General features: G+C 43.8%; 1 protein-coding gene across 5 annotated transcripts in view; it reads right to left on the bottom strand.

The window, feature by feature from the left end:
• Positions 1 to 15,294, bottom strand: part of ANKFY1 (ankyrin repeat and FYVE domain containing 1) — a 78,168-nt gene extending 62,874 nt beyond the window's left edge. Inside the window, exon 1 of one of the 5 annotated variants that reach the window (XM_032615539.1) lies at positions 15,245 to 15,294. In XM_032615539.1, coding sequence (XP_032471430.1) covers positions 15,245 to 15,254 — 10 coding nt within the window. In that variant the 5' untranslated portion in view covers positions 15,255 to 15,294. Of the gene's footprint in view, positions 1 to 13,529; positions 13,691 to 15,244 lie in introns of those variants that run through there. The other 4 variants (XM_032615543.1, XM_032615542.1, XM_032615541.1 and 1 more) reach the window with 4 other exon arrangements.
• Positions 15,295 to 19,916: the final 4,622 nt, after the last annotated feature.

The following is a 19,916-nucleotide window of genomic DNA, read 5'->3' as shown; positions in this document are numbered from 1 at the left end:
CCATCACTCTCCTCTGGTCCTCTGCTTGATCAACCCCCCCTCCTCCAGCAACTTCAATCTCTTTCAGCTGGGCCCTTCTCATCAGCACATAAAGCTGTCCAGGTCTATACCTAGTAAAAACAACTCTCCTTCCACACATCCGACCCACCTCTGCCCTTCCAGCTCTATCTACCACACACATTTCCTCACCCACTATTCCCCTGCCACTCCCTCCTTCTGTCCCCACCACTCCCTTGAAACTCCTCTCACTGATGACCTTCTAATTGCCAAACCCAATAGACACTTGCCAGTGGGTCTCCTCCCACACCTCTGTAACATGACTCAGGACACTACTGTCCATCCCTCTTTTCTTCTCTTCTTTCAGCAACCACAATGCCACCTTCTCTCCAGTTCTGGTGCTCTGTCTCTTTCACATGCTTCTCTGCATCCCTCCGAACACTTGACCACTGACACTCCCCAGGGGGTCTATCCTTGGCCCTCTTCTCCACCGTGTGATCTCCTAAGGCAGCAGATCTTTGGTCTGTCGTTGATGCCAAAATCTAGCGCCAGTGATCCGTAGATCCATCTCTCTAGTGCAGATCTCTCTTCTTAGCTGCAACTATCCATCTGCCCGACAGACATTTCTCCCTAGCGGCCCACAGGCACGTCAAATTCTCTATCCCCAAAACAAAGCTTCGAGCAAATTTGCTCTTCCTTTGTATGGCCCCTATATTAATAAATGACACCAGCATCTATCCTAGTTACCTGAAGAAGAAATGTGAGAGGAATCCTGGATGTCTCCTGTTCACTCACATGACTCTAACCCTACCCCAACTCAAAAACTGACCTTCCCACTTAAAAAACAAAGGAATGGTTAAATAAAGTGACAAGAGTTTGAAGTTATTATGCAACTATTAATGTTTTCAAAGAAATATGTGATACTAAACATGCATTTTCAAATTATAAATATTATTAACAGAAAAAAGGAGGCTGAGAAACATATTTTATAAGTCTAATTTTATTAAAAACATTCACATATATGAGGAATAAAAAGACAAATGCCACAAAATATCAGATTTTTCTCTTCTTTGCACTTTCCTGCACATTTCAGGTATTCTACAACAAATGTGTTCTCTTTTCATAATTATAAAAAACATTTAAAGAGAAATGTGTTTAAATACTTAAATACTAATAGCCTATCTTCTGCATACATACAGTAGGGAATTTTTCCCCTTCATCTAGAGAATCCACATTAAATAAATGCCTGGAGTCAAAAACCTGGCTATCTCAGGTATAAATCAGTATTCTTAGGAAAATAAAGAAGGCACTTGCAAGATGAAAATTTGCTTACAACTGCTAAAATGATCGCTGTGCTCATGAGTTACGTATCAGATGAGAATTCCTAAAATTAATTTTTTTCAAAATACTGCAATTATTTGGCCTACTAACCGTTAAACCAAATATTGTTTTAAAAAACACTGGCTAAAGGAAAACAGTACTTACAATGATCCAATTGCAATATTTTTTCAAATCTTAGCATTAAAACCCCTTCAGTAGGACTCAGGTCTACACTTCTATTCTGGTGTGACCAATCACTGGTTTTAAAGAGTTCTTCATAGTTACTCGGACTAAAGAGCCATGAAATTGCAATTATTTACCTAAAACTGGGACACATTTAACACAAAGCAATAAATTCATGTGACTGTACAAAATTTATACTTTTTTTCTTCCTGTAGAGAAAGAAATGGAGTTGATGGGTCTCTTTAAAGAAAAACTGGCACTCATTTTCTACATGTGGTAACAGAAAATGTAAAAGGACATATGAATTAGGAGTAGCTTCAAATTATGTCCAAAACCTGCTAACACTCATAGCAAAATCAATCTATGGTGTCACGATAACGGTTATCTTTGGAGGAATGGGCGGAGAGTGGTCATTGGGAGGGCACATGAGGGGTGCCCTCTGGGATGCTGGTAACATCCTTTTTTGTTGTTTTTTAACTTAGTAATGGTTACATTCCTGTTTTATTTTGGTAATTCACTGAGCTCTATACTAATGCTTTGCTCTTTGCATGTATCTTATGCTTCAATTAAACAGTTTTTAAAAATTCATATACACCTGTAGTGGATTCTGGAGTGCAAGCAATGGGGATCTAAATCCTTTTAATAACTAGCGATGGGGACCAGGGGCAATTCATTTCTCTGAGCTTTAGTTTCTTTATATGTAAGATGGGGGGCGGGCAGGAATCTACTACTCAGTGCTGTAGTAAAAATTCAATGAAACTACTGTAATTTGCACATGCACTCAAAACTGTCAGCATTACCTCCACCCTCCTCTTTGCATTTCACAATTACATAATTATTGGATAAATAGTTTAAACTATTATAACTGTTTACACATTTTTTTGAGTCATGAAAAGCAGAATGAGTTTCAAATGTTTTATTGACTTAGGAATTAAGATTGATCAACTAAAATCATGGCAAATCAACAGGACATTATCAGAAGGATGAGGTGATGAACAAAAGTAAAAACAGAAATGGAAACACCGCTAACTACTGAACGAGCTACTTTAAATACTGCATCACCTCGTATAGCAAGTCTGCAGTGACAATTCCCGAACCAAAAAGTAAAGCCTAACATGCTTTAAAAAATCATCACTACTATTCATTTGAAAGAGGTGTAAGTTAGGCTGTACCTTAAAAAAAGCTCTCAAAGAGGCAACTCCTAATCTACCCTAGGAAAAAGTCAGTCAATGTCTATAATTGATCAATCTAGAAATGGCAGTATTATCACTTAGAGGTAAACAGAAAAGAGTGGAAAGTGGTCTGCGGAGTGGGTCTGAGGGGTAGCAAATTTATTTTTTGTTGTAAGTCTTGTAATAGTATTTGAATTTTAAATCTATGTGCACTTACAAAGCAAATATACTATTTTATACAAATTTTAAAGATTATGGAAAACAATTACAAGTATGAGGAAAAATAAATAATTTTCTAATACCCAAGTGTAAGGGTTTTTATATATCACAAAACTTTAGGAAGGGAAGGAGCCTAAAGATCATCTCTTTTGGCTCAATTCCCAGAGAGTGAACCAAGGAGCAGAAAGGGGACAGGCCCACAACCAGCAGCCTACCCACCTCTTGCCTCAGACTGTGTTTGATGACATTACTCCCAAACTGGCTGCGTAAGAATCACTTAGGCAGTTTGAACTAAAGAGAGAGAGCGCGCCCAAATTCAGTAGATCGGGAGCGGGGCCACAGGAAATACACAGTACTTTTAAGACTACCCCAGGTATGGGGATGACTAGCCTGGGGGAAAAAGTTCAGCCCCCAGCGCGTACCTCCCCAAGTCACACAAAGACTGCTCTGGGAATACTACTGTTTAGATAGACCAACTGAACTGCAATTTTTCTGTTCATTCATTGACTTGTTCAAAGGTTTTCATCTCCTAGGAAGACAGCTGTATAACCTAGTCATTCATTAAAAATTTATTAAGCACCTATGCAGTGCCAGTGTCAAAGTAAAGAAAACCATCTTGGCACATGTTTTTTTACAAAGTCACAAGGTAACAGAGAAGATGGGCAATTAAACAAGACAAATCGATAAAACCTGACAGCACTCTGACAGGGGATGCAAACTGCGCATGGAGCAAGACCACCTGGCTAAAGCCAGCGCAAGGAAAGACACTCCAGACAAGTGATGTTTTACTCCAAAAGATTTAAATAAAGCCTCTGCTTGTAGCATACTGGGTCCAGAAAATGTAAGGAAAAGGCTTCAGTGTTTTGTTTTCTTGGTCAGATTTTCCTTTTAAACTAGTATCAGTCAACGGGTTTGTGCAACAGGCATAATACTAGGCTCTAGAAGAAATATAAATAATTAGAAGGCAAGACCTAGTCTTGCCCTCCATAAAAGTCACTGGCACCACTCACCTGCCTCTCCCTAAGTCAACTAAATGGATGGCCAGAGGACACCTTATCTTGCTAGTTCAAACTAGTGGCTACAGTCACATCCCACTTGCCCAAGAGATAGCTTCCAAGTTTTCACAGGGTATAGCCTGTGGCTGTCGACTGCAGATTTTTCTTCCCTGAAGCAAACTGAATCCTTTAACCCTGGTTTCAATCACACCATATTCTAGCCAACCTTTTGCTCAAGAGCTCCAATCCATCAAGACTATAGCATCTGTAAATACTCTGCATTTCCATTTCACTTAAACTATCATTCTGCGAGTATTTATGAAGCACCTGCTATGAACTAAGCATTATAGTAGATCAGCAGTTGCCTCTCTGAGAGTTTTTTAAAAGGGCAGTCTAATTTGCACCTCTTCCAAACAAATAATGTATTGATAGCACCAAAGGAGTACCAAATATAGAATCAAAGTAGTATCTACAGGAACTCACAAACAGGAGGGAAAAGAACAAAGCTAACAGTCACAAAGAATCTGGATACTGATTCATGTGGGGGAATTATGAGGACATTTGCCTTCAAGAGTAGAAAGTTACTAACTCCTTTAACCCTTAAAGAAAAGATCATAAAAGTTCTGTTTCAAACACCTTCTCAAGGAATCCTTGTAAATTTCTTTGGCTATCAGTTATACACACGTAAATCCAAAATCTACAGCAATAACCCTAGTCTCTCTCCAGAATTACTGACACAAATTTCTACCTGCAACCTCGACCCTGACATTGTTGTTTCAGTCAACAGTTCCCTAACAACACAAGACATAAATTACAAGGGTTATATAAATTACAAAGAGAAGAGGCAAGATGAAAGGAGGGCTTTAGGATATAGGGCTCTCATTCATGAAATCAGAGATGCTCCCCGCCTAGCATCTTTTGTAGGAGGAAACCCTGATCCCAGGTGCACCTAACAGTGGTATTGCAACTGCCACACCATTTCACCGTATAATGGAGAGAGCACCCAAGGCTGAGATATTATTCTGTGAGCAATGCGTCTGCTTGCAAATAGCAATACAAATGTGTCCTTGAAGTACCACCAAGCTGTAGAGTTCTTATAGGAAAAAGTATACAATTACCATCCTGAGCAATAATGGATAGAGAATCTACAGCACAGTACAGTGGTGAGGAGCACAGGCTCTGGAGGTAGACTGACTGGGATCAGATCCCAGGCCCAGCACTTCCTAGTTGTGACACTTCAGGCAAAGGCCTCCTTCTCCTCATATGTTAAGTATGTTGTAAACATTAAACATTCTAATACATACAAAGACCTTAGAAGATTATCTGCCTTGCAGTAAGTGGTCAATAAATGTTAATTATTACAATTCTTAGAAAGGCAACACGATACAGTCCTTAAGAGAGTGTACTCTGGGACTTCCCTGGTGGCGCAGTGGTTGAGAGTCTGCCTGCCGATGCAGGGGACATGGGTTCGTGCCCCAGTCCGTGAAGATCACACATGCCGCGGAGCGGCTGGGCCCGTGAGCCTTGGCCGCTGAGCCTGCGCGTCTGGAGCCTGTGTTCCTCAACGGGAGAGGCCACAGCAGTGAGAGGCCCGCGTACCGCAAAAAAAAAAAAAAGAATCCGTGCTTCCACTGCAGGGGACATGGGTTCAATCCCTGGTCGGTGAACTAAGATCCCACATGCTGAGCGGCCAAAAAAAAAAAAAAAAAGAGTGTACTCTGGAGCCTCAGTTGACTGGCCTGAAACCCTGGCCTGCCCATTACTAGCTGTGTGACCTTGGCAAGTCACTTACTCTTCTCTGTGCTTCGATTTTCACAGGTGGAAAGTGGCAATAATAATGGTGTCTCAGAGTGCTGTCGAGGAGTAATTGAGTTAAGATAGATTAAATTATTTAGAACAGTGTCTAGTTTAAAGGTTTACTACCACTTCTTTATCAAGTGACTAGTTTTCAGCTGTGGCTTCTTCTTTCTCTTCCTCCAACTTTCCTTTTGAAAAATAAGCCTAGAAATTTAAATAATAGATAAACCGACAGTTTTGCCGAAAGAGCTATGCTAAGTATCGGTGAAGAATGTCAGCACTTGCATTATAATTCAATCATGTTTCTTTCCAAACAAATACCCATTTGCTCTTCACCAAGCAGTTGGAGGTGAGACATTTTGATGAGCTCTCTATAATTCATCACTCTTGACCTAACCAAAGATGCCTGAGACAAAAAAAATCTACATTCACTATTAATAGCCTAAAGAAGAGACCAACAACAAATGCAATATATATATATATATATATATATATATATTTTTTTTTTTTTTTTTTTTTTTTTTAATCAGCAAGTCATGGGACAGTCAGAAAAGGAAGCCACAATGATCCTTATAAGACTCTTCCTTCTAGGTCAGGAGTCGGCAAACTTTTTCTGTGAGGGGCCAGATAGTAAATAGTTTAGGCTTTGTGGTAGAAAGCAGATCAGTGGTTGCCAGAGGTCAAGGGAATGGGATTGAATGAATGCAAAGGAGTTCAAGGAAATTCTTTAAGATTATAAAAATGTTCTAGATCATGATTTAAGATCTTAAGCCAAAGCCCATGCTCATTCCACTGTACCATGCTACCTATTTTCAGCTCTAATGTCAGGACATCAAACACGAATTTATTATTAATTCACTGATTTAGAAATTAAATGTTGTTTCCATTCCCTACCTTAAATGTGATTTCTACTCCCCTCTGCCTACTCCAATACTAACCCACACTGTATTCATTAAACCTTTTTAGATTAACAAAACCCTGATATTTCCTTTCTCTACACTTCTGTAGTTCGTACTTTCTAGTCCCAATTTTAGCAGTGAATTAGTGTTCTTTTGTATAATCCTTTAATTACCGACTTTCTCCCTACTCTGCTTCAACTATGTCCATTAGATAAAAGAAAAATGATCGTAAAAGCTGTGATAAAGGGCTTCCCTTGTGGCGCAGTGGTTGAGAGTCCGCCTGCCAATGCAGGGGACACGGGTTCGTGCCCCGGTCTGGGATGATCCCACATGCCGCAGAGTGGCTGGGCCCATGAGCCATGGCCACTGAGCCTGCGCGTCCGGAGCCTGTGCTCCACAATGGGAGAGGCCACAACAGTGAGAGGACCGCGTACCGCAAAAAAAAAAAAAAAGCTGTGATAACATTTCATTTTGAGAACTACAAGAATAATTTTTGTTTCAGACATATATTAGAGTCTTCCACTAACAATATTTCATTAAAGCATGTATCAAAGTCCCAGAAAATACTATCTTCTTTGTTGGCACCAGAAAAGATAAGCTCCTCACAGGTGATGAATTACTACCACTACTACTTTCCTAAACCTGTCACACTAAAGATGTCATTTTTCTTTCACTGGGATTACCGAATATTCACTAACCAAGAGTGCTAACTATGGGAAAATTGTGTAATGGAGAATAAGAAATAAGTGGATACATTTACTGTTCAGAATTCAAGTTCACAAAATACCCTAATGAAAAAAGGAAGGGAAGGAATTCCTGGCAGCCTAGTGGTTAGGATTCCGGGCTTTCACTGCCGTGGCAAAGGTTCAATCCCTGGTCAGGGAACTGAGATCCCGCAAGCTGCACAGCTAGGCCAAAAAAAAAAAAAAAAAGAGGAAGTGAAGGGGAAAGAAGACAGCAATACCATCGGGAGGAGATTACAAAGGAACACTAAGATACCCCTGCCAGTCTGTAACCTCCCAGTTCACACAAAGTTTGGATATTACTGAAAACATAATGGTGCTAAGAGACATTTCACATTTTGACTTTTCACACGTTAAAAAGTCTAGCAATTCTGTCATAACTCAAATGCATTGACAACATCCAAAAGCCATTATTTAACAGAAGTTTGCTTTAAAAAAATCCTTTTACCCCAGTTTACAAATAAAACCAATTACTCAGGACTTCTTAGGAAAGATGACCTTATTTTATTTATGTATATGTGTGTTATATTTGTTTAAAAAATGATTCAGTAGGGCTTCCCTGGTGGCGCAGTGGTTGAGAGTCAGCCTGCCGATGCAGGGGATACGGGTTCGTGCCCCGGTCCGGGAGGATCCCACATGCCACGGAGCGGCTGGGCCCGTGAGCCATGGCCGCTGAGCCCACACGTCCGGAGCCTGTGCTCCGCAACGGGAGAGGCCGCAACAGTGAGAGGTCCGCGTACCGCAAAAAAAAAAAAAAAAAAAAAAGATTCAGTAAAACCCTCTTTTATTCAATACTGGCTCAGTTTGAAAAAAATGTTTTGGGGGATATACTGATCTTCACTGAAGCTGAGTGATGCAAAAATCTGAGTTTTTAAAAACTCCCCAGGTGATTCTAATATGCCGGGTTCTCCAGGTTGAGAGCCACTAGCATGAACTACCAGAATGACAGCAGAAAGGAAAGAACGTATGTGAGAGCTTTGTAAGAGTCACAGGATTTGGTGACTGACTACAGACTTAGGGGGAAGTCAGGGATGATTACTAGGTTATGGACTTGAGTTCGGCTGGACGGTAGTGCCACTAAGCATCAATGCAAAAGAGAAAAGTTACTAAACTATAAAGCACAATATGCATGTTATTATGAGAAACTTTGCCTTCCCCTCTCGGTTCCACTTCCATCAAGGCTGCAACTGTGTGTTGCTCACTTTGTCATCCCTAGCAATAGTTGCTTGTACTTAATAGAAATGAAATACATTTTTCCTGATTGTGATTCAACTCTGTTAAGACTTGTCTGCAAGTCAGTGGCATGACTTAATATGTTTTTCAAGACCTCACTCTGGGGACTTCCCTTGGTGGTCCAGTGGGTAAGCCTGCGCACTCCCAATGCAGGGGGCCCGGGTTTGATCCCTGGCCAGGGAACTAGATCCTGCATGAAGGCCGCAACTATAAGTTCACATGCCACAACGAAGAAGTCCACATGCTGCAACTAAAGTCCACATGCTGCAACTAAGACCTGGTGCAGCCTAAATACTATTTTTTTAAAAAGCACAGTATTAAAAAAAAAGAAAAAACCTCACTCTGTGTAGCACTGATCACAGATAGGGCTGGCTTCACAGGAGATACTCAACAAATATTAGCTCACTAGCTAATTTTCACACAAATGCCAGTCTGACTGGAAATGCTTCCAACTGCCTGCTAAGACATAACCACCTAAAGGTATATTGGGCATGGCAAAATCTGTCCACACCTGAGGTCAAGATATTTGTTCTCAAATCTGTTCCTCTTCTTCCTGTTAACAGCCCAGCCATTATCTGAGTCACCCAGGCCTAGAACCCTTGGGTCATCTTTGATATCGCCCTCTTGTCAACATGCAAACAGGTTTCCAGAGTCCTGTCTTTTATGCTGTCTATAGTGAGTATCTCTCACAGCAGTCCTCACCAACCCCAATGCCCCTTACCCAAGGACTCACCTTCAATTGCTACGGCACCCACTCCAGCCTCCCTCCCTCGTTCTCTCCCAAATCCATCCTCTACATTATATAGCCTTTTCAACAGGCCTCAGACAATTCTAGTCACGTCACTACCTTGGCCGATACCTTTCAGTAGCCTCACCCCACGGTCCACAGAGCAAAATGCAAATGTTTAACCAATCCCTTCATAATCTAGCCCTTAACATACTTTTCCAACCTCACATCCTGCTATTGATATTTCTTCTGAGAATACTGACCTCCTCCCACCCACATCTCCCCATGTCCAAAAGCGGCCTATTTTTCCAAAGTCCAGCCCAGATAAGCCCAGCTTAACTCCTGCAGCAAAGGCCTCCCCTGACACCCAAAACATACTCCCCACTTCCCTAAAACATCTCTGAATTTTCAAAGTAACTCCTAAGCATTTTTCACCTTCCACCCTACAATGCAGTTTCTTTTTCTTTTTTCTAAATTAATTTATTTATTTTTGGCTGCATTGGGTCTTCGTCGTTGTGTGCGGTCTTTCTCTAGTTGCGGTGAGCAGGGGCTACTCTTCGTTGCGGTGCGCGGGCTTCTCATTGCGGTGGCTTCTCTTGTTGCGGAGCACGGGTTCTAGGCATGTGGGCTTCAGTAGTTGTGGCACGTGGGCTCAGTAGTCGTGGTTCATGGGCTCTAGAGCGCAGGCTCAGTAGTTGTGGAGCACGGGCCTAGTTGCTCCACGGTATGTAGGATCTTCCCGGACCAGGGCTCAAACCCGTGTCCCCTGCAATGGCAGGCAGATTCTTAACCACTGTGCCACCAGGGAAGTCCCTACAACGCAGTTTCTAACACACATGCTTTCGTCTCCCCTCCTGGACTGCAGTGTTCTCTGTGAAGAGGCTCTAGGTCTGGCTCTTCTTTTTTTAACCACTGACTACCTCTCCCTCCACCCCCACTCCATGCTCATCCCATCCTCCACCCTACAGTGCATTAGTAGGTGGAGTTCAATAAACACTGTAGGTCCCTGGCCTACTCAGATTTAACAAGAGAGCCTGAGGACACAGTTTCTCATTTTGTTGGGCATATCTGTAAATCATGATAATGTCCCAACTACAGCAACTCACCTTGCCGGTGACTGAAGCCCACATATCTTAGCATGATTCAGTAGCTCTACTCTGGCACATCCACAGTCACTGCAGTGACTGGATAAACTTTGTTTCTTTGTTTTAAAAAAATATATATATATCCTCAAGGAGAAAGCTAACAGACTCTGCTGGTGACAGAAATGAAAGAATGGAAGATAGAGAAAAGAAAGGAATGGTATATAGAGAGATACTGCTTGAGGGGTCACCAGACAATACATAATTATGAACAGACTGGGACATCTGATGAGTGAATAAAATAATAAATGAAGAGATAAACTTTCAAACTGGAAGGAGCAAAATTTCTCCTTTCCCTGTTTCTACCAGCCTATACCAAGCATTTTCTGGAACACTGCTGTCCAACAGCACCTTCTGGAATGATGCAAGTGTTCTATTCATCTGTGCTGTCTGCTAATATGGGAGCCGCTAACCACACGGTTATTGAACACCTGGAATGAGGCTAGCATGACTAAGGAACTGAATTTTAAATTTTATTTAATTTTAATTAAATTTAAGAAGCCATATGTAGCTAATGGCTACTGTAGTGGCCAGGGATTGTCCAGAATACAGAATGTCTTCACCTTGTTACTTGAATTGTTGTCAAAAGTATTTTCCTGACCAAATTCCAGTAAGCTTATAAAAGTCCATGATCATTTTTCTGTTTAACAAGTCACATTTTTTCCCAATTTTCACTTTTATTTTATTGAGGGGAGAGTGGTTTAAGAGGAGACTAAGAGAGGGGGACTTCCGTGGTGGTCCAGTGGCTAATACTCCACGTTCCCAATGCAGGGAGCCCAGGTTCGATCCCTGGTCAGGGAAATAGATTCCACATGCCGCAGCTAAAAAATCCCACATGGGGCTTCTCTGGTGCTGCAGTGGTTAAGAATCCGCCTGCCAACGCAGGGAACACGGGTTTGAGCCCTGGTCCAGGAAGATCCCACATGCCACGGGGCAACTAAGCCCGTGTGCCACAACTACCAAACCTGCGCTCTAGAGCCGGTGAGCCACAAGTACTGAGCCCATGTGCCACAACTACTGAGCCTACACCCTAGAGCCCATGCTCTGCAACAAGAGAAGCCACCACAATGAGAAGCCCATGCACCACAAGGAAGAGTAGCCCCCACTCACCGCAACTAGAGAAAGCCCACACAGCAACGAAGACCCAATGCAGCCAAAATAAAATAAAATTAAAATAACTTAAAAAAAAAAAATCCCGCATGCCGCAACTAAGACCTGGCGCAGCCAAATAAATAAATAATAAATATCTTTTTTAAAAAAAGATGAGACTAAGAGACTGCATGGTAGGTACACTGTATGATACACTATTTCTTTTGAGATAGTGATTATCCCCCTTTAAAAGTTGAGGAAACTGAGACTGAGAGCAATTAATTGGCTTGCCTGTTATCACAGCTTAGTAAAACTAGGATTCAAACCCATGTCTGCCTGCAGAGACTGAGCTCTTAAGCATGCTTAAATTGCTAAGACTAAACTGGGCTGGATGAAAAGTAGGTTAGGCAGTTCCCAGCAGGCTGATGTTATTCAGAGCACATTAAAAGTTGGACCAGCCAGCTTACTTGACAAGAGACTAAGGATGTATCCAGGCAACTTTCTTTCTTAAAAGCTGGACCAGCCAGCGTACTTGACAAGAGACCAAGGATGTATCCAGGCAACTTTCTTTCTTTTTTTTTTTTTAATTTTATTTATTTTGGCCACACCGCTTGCAGGATCTTAGTTCCCCAACCAGGGACTGAACCTGTGCCCTCAGCAGTGAAAGCGAGGAGTCCTAACCACTGGACCGCCAGGCAATTCCTGGCAACTTTTCTTGATGTCTGGTAAATGATGCTCAATAATTCATCCACTCCTTCAACCACAGGCACGATTCTAAGTTGGAAGATACAGCAGTGAACAAAACAGGAAAAGTCTCTGCCCTCATGGGGGTTATATTCCAGTAAGGGAATTAAAAAACAAAACCTAGGGACGATCTCTAAAGAGGTAAGAACTGAACAGACACCTGAGTGAATAGAAGTTGATTAGCTGTGTGGAGAAACTGAGGAAGACCGTTCCAGGCCAAGGAAACTACAAGACAAAGATATAGAGGTAGGAGTGTGTTGTGAATGTACAATACAAAGAACAGCAAGGAAGTTAGTGTGCAAGAGCTTTGTGAAGGAGAAGAAATAAAGTATCACTGTTAACCAGCGGCCAGATCCTGTTGGCCTGTAAAGATCACTGGAAGGCTTCGGAAAAATATATTCCAAATGTATATATGATATAAAATATATATAAAATCATGGAGAGCCACGGGGAATGGGGAGAGCGTGTGGAAGGGTAGGTGTATTGCAAAGAGTGGGAGAGACATGATCTGATATATGCTTTAAAAGGAACACTGGAAACTGTAAAAACAGGCTGTGGGGAAGCAAAATCAAGGAGAAAAAGTAAAAGCAGAAAGACCAAGTTGGAGGGACTTGTTCGAGTGATGAAGGAGGCTGAGATGAAGGACAGCTACAGAGATGTAGAGTGGAAATGGCAACTAATTTTAGGAAAGACTTTAGCTAAATATATATGGTCAAACCAATACCCATGGATGCAAGGAAAGAAAGAAGCTTGGTTTCTAAACGAGTCGCATTAAGAAGTTACTGTATAACTCAGCCCCTGCAGGTTCTATTTACTATTCCTAAGCGCAATTTCCCACATTCTCACACTCACACCACCTAACGAAGACCATTATCAGGGAAATTCCCACAGAGCGTGCTTACAGATCATCCAATTGTTATATGACACAGAGTTTTGCTATTTGTTTATATTTAAATGAGTATTTCTGAACAAGCATAGCCAGCTCCGATAAATTCTTTTTAAAGTATATGTCGCGTGATAAATTCTTTTTAAAGTACATGTCGCGTAACACCCCCGCAAAACACTGTTTAGATAACCTTGCCTTCCTGGGCATAACAAGCAGTTTCAGATTAACGAGGTAACTGGACTAGGATGCTCCACTCAATTCTTCCCAAAGTCTGTGACACTGTTTCCAAAAAGCTTAAGTCAGAACACAGGCTAGGAAACTGGAACACACACAAAAAAAGTAAAATAAAAACTGTCGAGTCAGAACCTCCTGACTGTGCTTACCTGTCTGTACTCCCTTGCCAATTTAACCCTGAAAGGATGTTTTAAGGTGTGTTCTCCACCAGCTGCATGTCTCTCAAGGTTATCCTAACACAAATCTCAAGGCACTTGCAGGATAACAATCAGCATTTTCAGCCAGTAGGAGCTCTTCAGGCTGGAACCCAACTGCGAGGCAGAGCAGGTGCTCAGTAAAACTGCTGAATGAAAAACCAACTGCCTTCTACAATTTCAATCTTGGTAATGTACTCCCCAAACATTCCTTAACTTCCCTAACTGGTGTCAAAGCGCTGGAGTACCCGTCACCTCACATAAAGCCTTCCTGAACCTTTCCACCCCAACTCACTGCTCTGGGCATCAAGCTCCATTTTCACTGGCTACCCACTGTGTTAAAAAATCTTAATCAACATTCTGTGACTCATCCAAAAACTAGCTTCAGGGGATACCTCAGCTTTCTTCGGTTCCTTCTGATCCTCCTCTGCTTTCATACAATATTTATCTGATGTTTCCCCCTCAGGGGGTCTAACATGGTAGAAAGAGCAGACAAAAAGTGGGTGCCTGCCCCGGATATCTCTAGAACTCGGCCTCAATTCCTTTATCTATAAAGTGCAAGTAACACCCATGCCGGACCTCCTTCACAAGGTTGTTGCCAAGTCTAATCCAAATGAGAAAAGCCTGCAAACTGTCAGGTGCTGCCCAAAAGTAAGATCCAAGCAAAGATAGGTTCAGACAAAGCTTAGCTCAAAACCAATCGGACAGGTGGAGGACCAGCACAGTGCAGTCACTCAATAAACATTAAGTCAAATAAGGAGTATTTTCCTCCAGTAATGGGGTAAACAGGAGAAGCACACTAGTCAGGTCCGACAGCTTCACTCTAGGGTCCCTGGCAGGTAACTCCCATCTCTGGGTCTCCTTTCCCGCCACCTGTACAACAAGGCTCTGACAATGAAGGCTTCTAACATTGCTACGTTAAGGGCGGCTCAATCCGAGAGGCCAAATTGCCTTCACCTGCAGGGGCACAAAGAAAGCGCCAGAAAAGCGGGTAAAGACAGGACTGAGAGGCAAAGGAGTCGAGGTCTGGTTTAGCACATCTCTTAAGAGCAGCGTGACCTTGGCCAACTCCCCTACCAAGCAAACCCTCTCCTCCCGTCCAAATCTCTCAATCTGGGGAAAGAATCCCAGCCGCTCCGAATCCCGAGGCTGCTGGGGAGCGCAGAGCCTATAGCCCCCTCCTGTTTGGCTCGTTGGCCCGTGACAGCCCTGGCTCACCCCCACCCCTCACCCTGGGAAGAGTCCTAAGCTCTTTCGCAGGGGAGGGATGTACCCCTTCCGGATGCGGGACCTGCCAGGACAGCAGTTTCGATTTCCTAAGGAGAAGGGTTACGTCCCCCGCCGTCCCAGCACCGCCGGTAATCAAAGGAGCCTCCCCGGCGGCCCTCGGGATCCCCGAGGCTGCACTCAGTGCTGGTACGGGACCTCACGACCGGCCCGGCACCCTGCCAAGGTCCCGCGGGGTCGGGGACGCCGGGAGGGGCGTTGCCATAGGAATAGCGCTCAGTACCCCGGCCCGAGGCGCGCGGCAGAGGCGAGAGAGGAAGGCTCGCGAGACCCGCTGTGCCCCAAGCGAACACACCCGGCCGTTCCCTCACAGAGCGGCTTCGCCCAGCCAGCAGCGCCCCCACAGCTCCGCGCCTTCCCGCGCTGCTCCACAGAAACCTTACCTTCCGCCATGTCGGGCGCAGCCCTGCCTCAGCCTCGCGAGAAGTGCGCCGCTCAGCTTGGGCGGTGCGTAACGAAGGTGCCCAAGTCTCGCGAGAGTCATGGGGGCCAGCGAGAGGGAGGGATCGAGACTAGGTAAGAGCAGTGAATGAAAGTGTGAGTAGCTGGACGCGGGAGGAACAGAGAGCCTAGCTCTCTTCACCTATACTTTCGAGGCTCTGGACTTATCAAGCACTGACTGGGCTCTATCATATTACACGCCCTAGGCAGGGGACTGAAAAGGATGGACGCAGCGAGCATTGACTACTCTTTGGGAAAATGTGGCCACGAGAGGGTCGAGAAAGGGGTTTTCGTGGTTTCTAGGTTTGTTTGTAAAGATGTGAGAGGCTGAAAGAAAAGAGCCAAAGGCGAGAGAAAGGCTAATGAAGGTTCACTAGCCTGGGGAGGCGGGATGCCCTGCAGGCGAATGCAGAAGGAAATTTAGGGGAAGGGATTAACTGTAGACTACAGGCAAGTCACTTGTTTTCTACTAAAACATTAGGAAACAAGAACGTGCATGCAGATGGATGTGGAGGTAAGAGATATCAGAGAGATTGCTTGGTGACATCATTTTTATGGTTGAAGTTCATAGGCAAGGGGACCAAAAGAGTGAAGAAAATTTGGGAGAGGAATCTGAATTTGGAAGGCCTGGTTGCACGTGTCTTCTGAGTGTGTGGATGGGTCACTTTTTTCTAGCAGAACTCAGCCACCTGGCTGCAGAAGCAGAGAATATGGATTGTAGCATTTGCACAGGGCTTGGGATTCATTGCCAGAAAGAAATTGAGAGTGTTGTGAGAATATAACTCTGGTGCAGGCTGGGTAGAGGCTGATGTACGAGTCATAAAACTGCAGGTCTCTATAATATTGAAGACCAATGCAGTGTGAACAAGGTTGTGAGAGCCCTGTGTTAGGGTGGCAAACTGAAGTTCATAAGTTAAACAGTACTAGGAGACAATAAACTCCAGGACAGAGTCATGGAATATGGTAGCTGAAGTGGAGGTGAGAAGCTAGAAAAATCAGATATTGGAATTCAGAGGTAGAGAAGGTAGGAGACCATAAACCAGGTGCTAAAATCTTTAGTCAATGTGGGGATGACTAATAGCAAAAAGGAAGGCTAACGAGTAATATAACCGAATAGTGTGAAACCTGTCAAAACAGATTTTTACTCAAAGGACAATCAAAAGAATGTGGATTGCACCCATTCCTAGAAGCATCCACAGTTAAGGACTGAGGGGGAAGTGGTGGCCCTGGAGAAGAGCCAAGAATGAGAGATGACAGGTTGAAGGAAGGATCTGAGAACAGGATGAGGGTGTCAGAACAGAAAAGGGGGAGGATTTGAAAGTGGAGAAATTTTAGGTGCTGCCAAGGTTAACCATTTAGTGGGTAGTGAGGTGGAGTGGAGAAGGAATTTGGAGTTTAGATCATGGTAAACATAATCATGGGGTTAAAACGTTGAGGAAGGAGGAGGAATTCTGAGGGAGGGACACCTGGGAGATGAAAGGGGAGAGGGTATTGAAATGTTTAAGAATGGTGGTGTGCTCAGGGAAATAGCATTCCAGTTGTGGCAAGAGACTAAAGATGTGGAAGCGGTGTGGGCAGGGAGGTGCGTACAGCAGCTGCATAGAGCAAGCAGAGCTTAGAGGGCAGGAGAGCATTTGCCAGGCTCAATGGAGGTGTCATGGCTCAAAGCTTCCCTGTCAAGAATGGTTTATAGGGCTTCCCTGGTGGCGCAGTGGTTGAGAGTCCGCCTGCCGATGCAGGGGATACGGGTTCGTGCCCCGGTGTGGGAGGATCCCACATGCCGCGGAGCGGCTGGGCCCGTGAGCCATGGCCACTGAGCCTGCGCGTCCGGAGCCTGTTGCTCCGCAGCGGGAGAGGCCACAGCAGTGAGAGGCCCGCGTACCGCAAAAAAAAAAAAAAAAAAAAAAAAAAAAGACTGGTTTATAGGTGTGCTAAATGGTGAGCCCTTGGGGCCACTAGGGTAGCCAGGCAAGACAGTCTCCTCTGGCCACAGGCAGCCTCATCTGTTTTATCTCAGAGTGCCCTACAAGTATTTCCTGGGTCATAACATAAATGTGATCAAGAAGTCCTGTCATAGCTGATGTCTGTTTTTGCATCATATGACTTATCTTTGCCTCTTCACCAGCACCAGCCTAGTGTCTGGCATACAGCAGGTGCTCAAAATGTTTTTCTTTTTAATACATTCTTTTTAAATTAATTATTATTCATTTTTAGTTGCATTGGGTCTATTGGGTCTTCGTTGCTGTGCGCGCGCTTTCTCAGTTGCGGTGAGCAGGGGCTACTCTTCGTTGCGGTGCACGGGCTTCTCACTGTGGTGACTTCTCTTATTGTGGAGCACGGGCTCTAGGTGCGCGGGCTTCAGTAGTTGTGGCACGCGGGCTCGATAGTTGTGGCTCGCAGGCTCCAGAGCACAGGCTCAGTAGTTGTGGTGCACAGACTTAGTTGCTCCATGACATGTGGGATCTCCCCAGACCAGGGCTCGAATCCGTGGCCCCTGCATTGGCAGGTGGGTTCTTAACCTCTGCGCCACCAGGTAAGCCCTCAAAATGTCTGATGAGCTGTTGCTGTGAGCTATACCGGGAGTCAGGGGAACTGGGTTCAGATTTGCCTCTGCAACTGATTTGTTGTGTCGATCATGGTCAAGTCCCTGCACGATCTATGCTACCATCTCAGATTCTCCATCGGTTTCAAGAGGGAGTTGGACTAGAATCCATGGCTCTTAATAACTTGGGGGATCATGACCTTGGAGAATCTGATGAAAACCAGGGACCCTCTCCCTTAGAGCAGCACACATGTAGCAGTAAATAAATGTGCCCTTTCAGTTTGCTTGGCCTAGATGCCCACAGTGAAACAAGAACTCATCTTAAGGGATTTAATCAACTCAAGAGCTTCACTACCTCCTCATCACAAGAAGCCCTCTAGCAGGGGTGAAAGCACTCTTCTTAGCACTGTCTGTAATATAACCCTATCTCTGGGCCCTTGTCTTCTGAGTAGACTCTTACTGGCTTGAAATCCCTGAGCTATAGGACTACTTAATACACCCTGTAAAATAAAGGATCTACAGTACTCAGTGAATTACAATACCCAACAGGGTTGGACGGAGCTACAATATTAGATATGACCTGAGAAATCTGAGCACCGAAACAGGATTCATTTTAGACCTAATTCATGTTTTGTTGTCTGATTTAGAGGAACTTTGTATGAAGTTGTCCCGGACATGAAGGACAGGAAGGGAAAAATGCTGCCTGCCTTAAGAGCATAGGGGAACAGACTCTTTCTGGGGAGGTAGTGTCATATCACGATGGAAGGGGATAGGGAGGGAATCACTAGACTGGTAGTCCAATGAATTGGGTTCAAGTACAAGCCTCAACACACCTCAGTCTCTACGTGACCTGGGAAAAAATATCCCGGAGGTAAGAAATAATGGCACACGGTATGTAAGGGAAGTCATGAAACTGAATCCCAGCCATGAAACCTACTTGCTGTACAGTCTTGAGAAATTAATCTGAACCTGATTCTGCATGAGGATCCTTGTAAGAATTTGACTAGATCCTTTACGAAACACATCTAGCACAAGCCTGCCACAAAGTGGAGGCTCAATAAATAGGAACTTGATTACTGGTGCTTATGAGGGTTAAAGGAGAGGTCACAGTGCTAACACACACAGTACTATTATACTGCACTTGTTCTTAAGGGAGACTGCTGGCAAGGGAAAACCAAGTACCTTATATATGACTTTCTGTGCAGCTATGTCTAAGATGTGTCTGGCTGCCTTTTTTGAAAGCCCTTCCCTTCTCCTTCACTGCAGCCCAGTGGGGTGTGCAGACTCCAAGAGACAAAGAAGACTAGTCCTACCGAGACAGCCAGGTTACACCATCTGAAACTGAGCAATCAAAAATACCTGAATCCCATTGGGGTTTGCAGTCCTCCAGAAAATGAACAATTTTAATTTGGTGAGGTGTTACCAACTTTTACAAGAAGGAGGGAGAAAACCAACTGATCCTTCCTCAAAGCCTACGGCCTTGCACACAGTAGACAAAAGTCAAAAGCTGTTCATTTGCATTGGACAGCATGGGAATAAAACTTTTTTGCTATATACCTCGAGTAGATGATTATGCTTACAACTGATATTTAAAGTTTAGGGACATCATCTAGACCTTTCTATAATAGTTTTATTTCAAATATATTTTTCAGAAAAATTAAACCCTGAAAAATGAGCCCCCATTTTCCCCAAACTGCTCTCAAGGAGGATTTTCTTCTTGTGATTAAGAAATCAGGCTCCATGTTCTTTTCTCAGAGTTTGTAAGGAAGAGGCCTTAAAACCACTGGCAACTTCTATCAAGACAGACAAGCTTTCAACACCTAACACTGTAAATCCATATAAACTATATATAAGGATGCAGGGTGAAAAGCTGAATATTCACATCCTGAATCCTGTTGTAGTTTGCAGTCCTCCAGAAAAAGGAAAAAAATTGTTAAGGGGGAAAAAAGTACTCAGTTCCTGCTGCATTTGCCACTAACTTACTGAGTGGTACTGGGCAGGTATTGGGGCCAAGTTTGCCCATCTGTTTAGAGGAGGGAAGGTGGGGATTGAGATGGTGCCTGTGTTCTCTT

This window comes from Phocoena sinus, chromosome 20 (assembly GCF_008692025.1).
Source record: "Phocoena sinus isolate mPhoSin1 chromosome 20, mPhoSin1.pri, whole genome shotgun sequence".
NCBI lineage: Eukaryota > Metazoa > Chordata > Mammalia > Artiodactyla > Phocoenidae > Phocoena > Phocoena sinus.
Note: the sequence above shows the minus strand (reverse complement) of the source record. Positions and strands in the feature narration are given on the sequence as shown.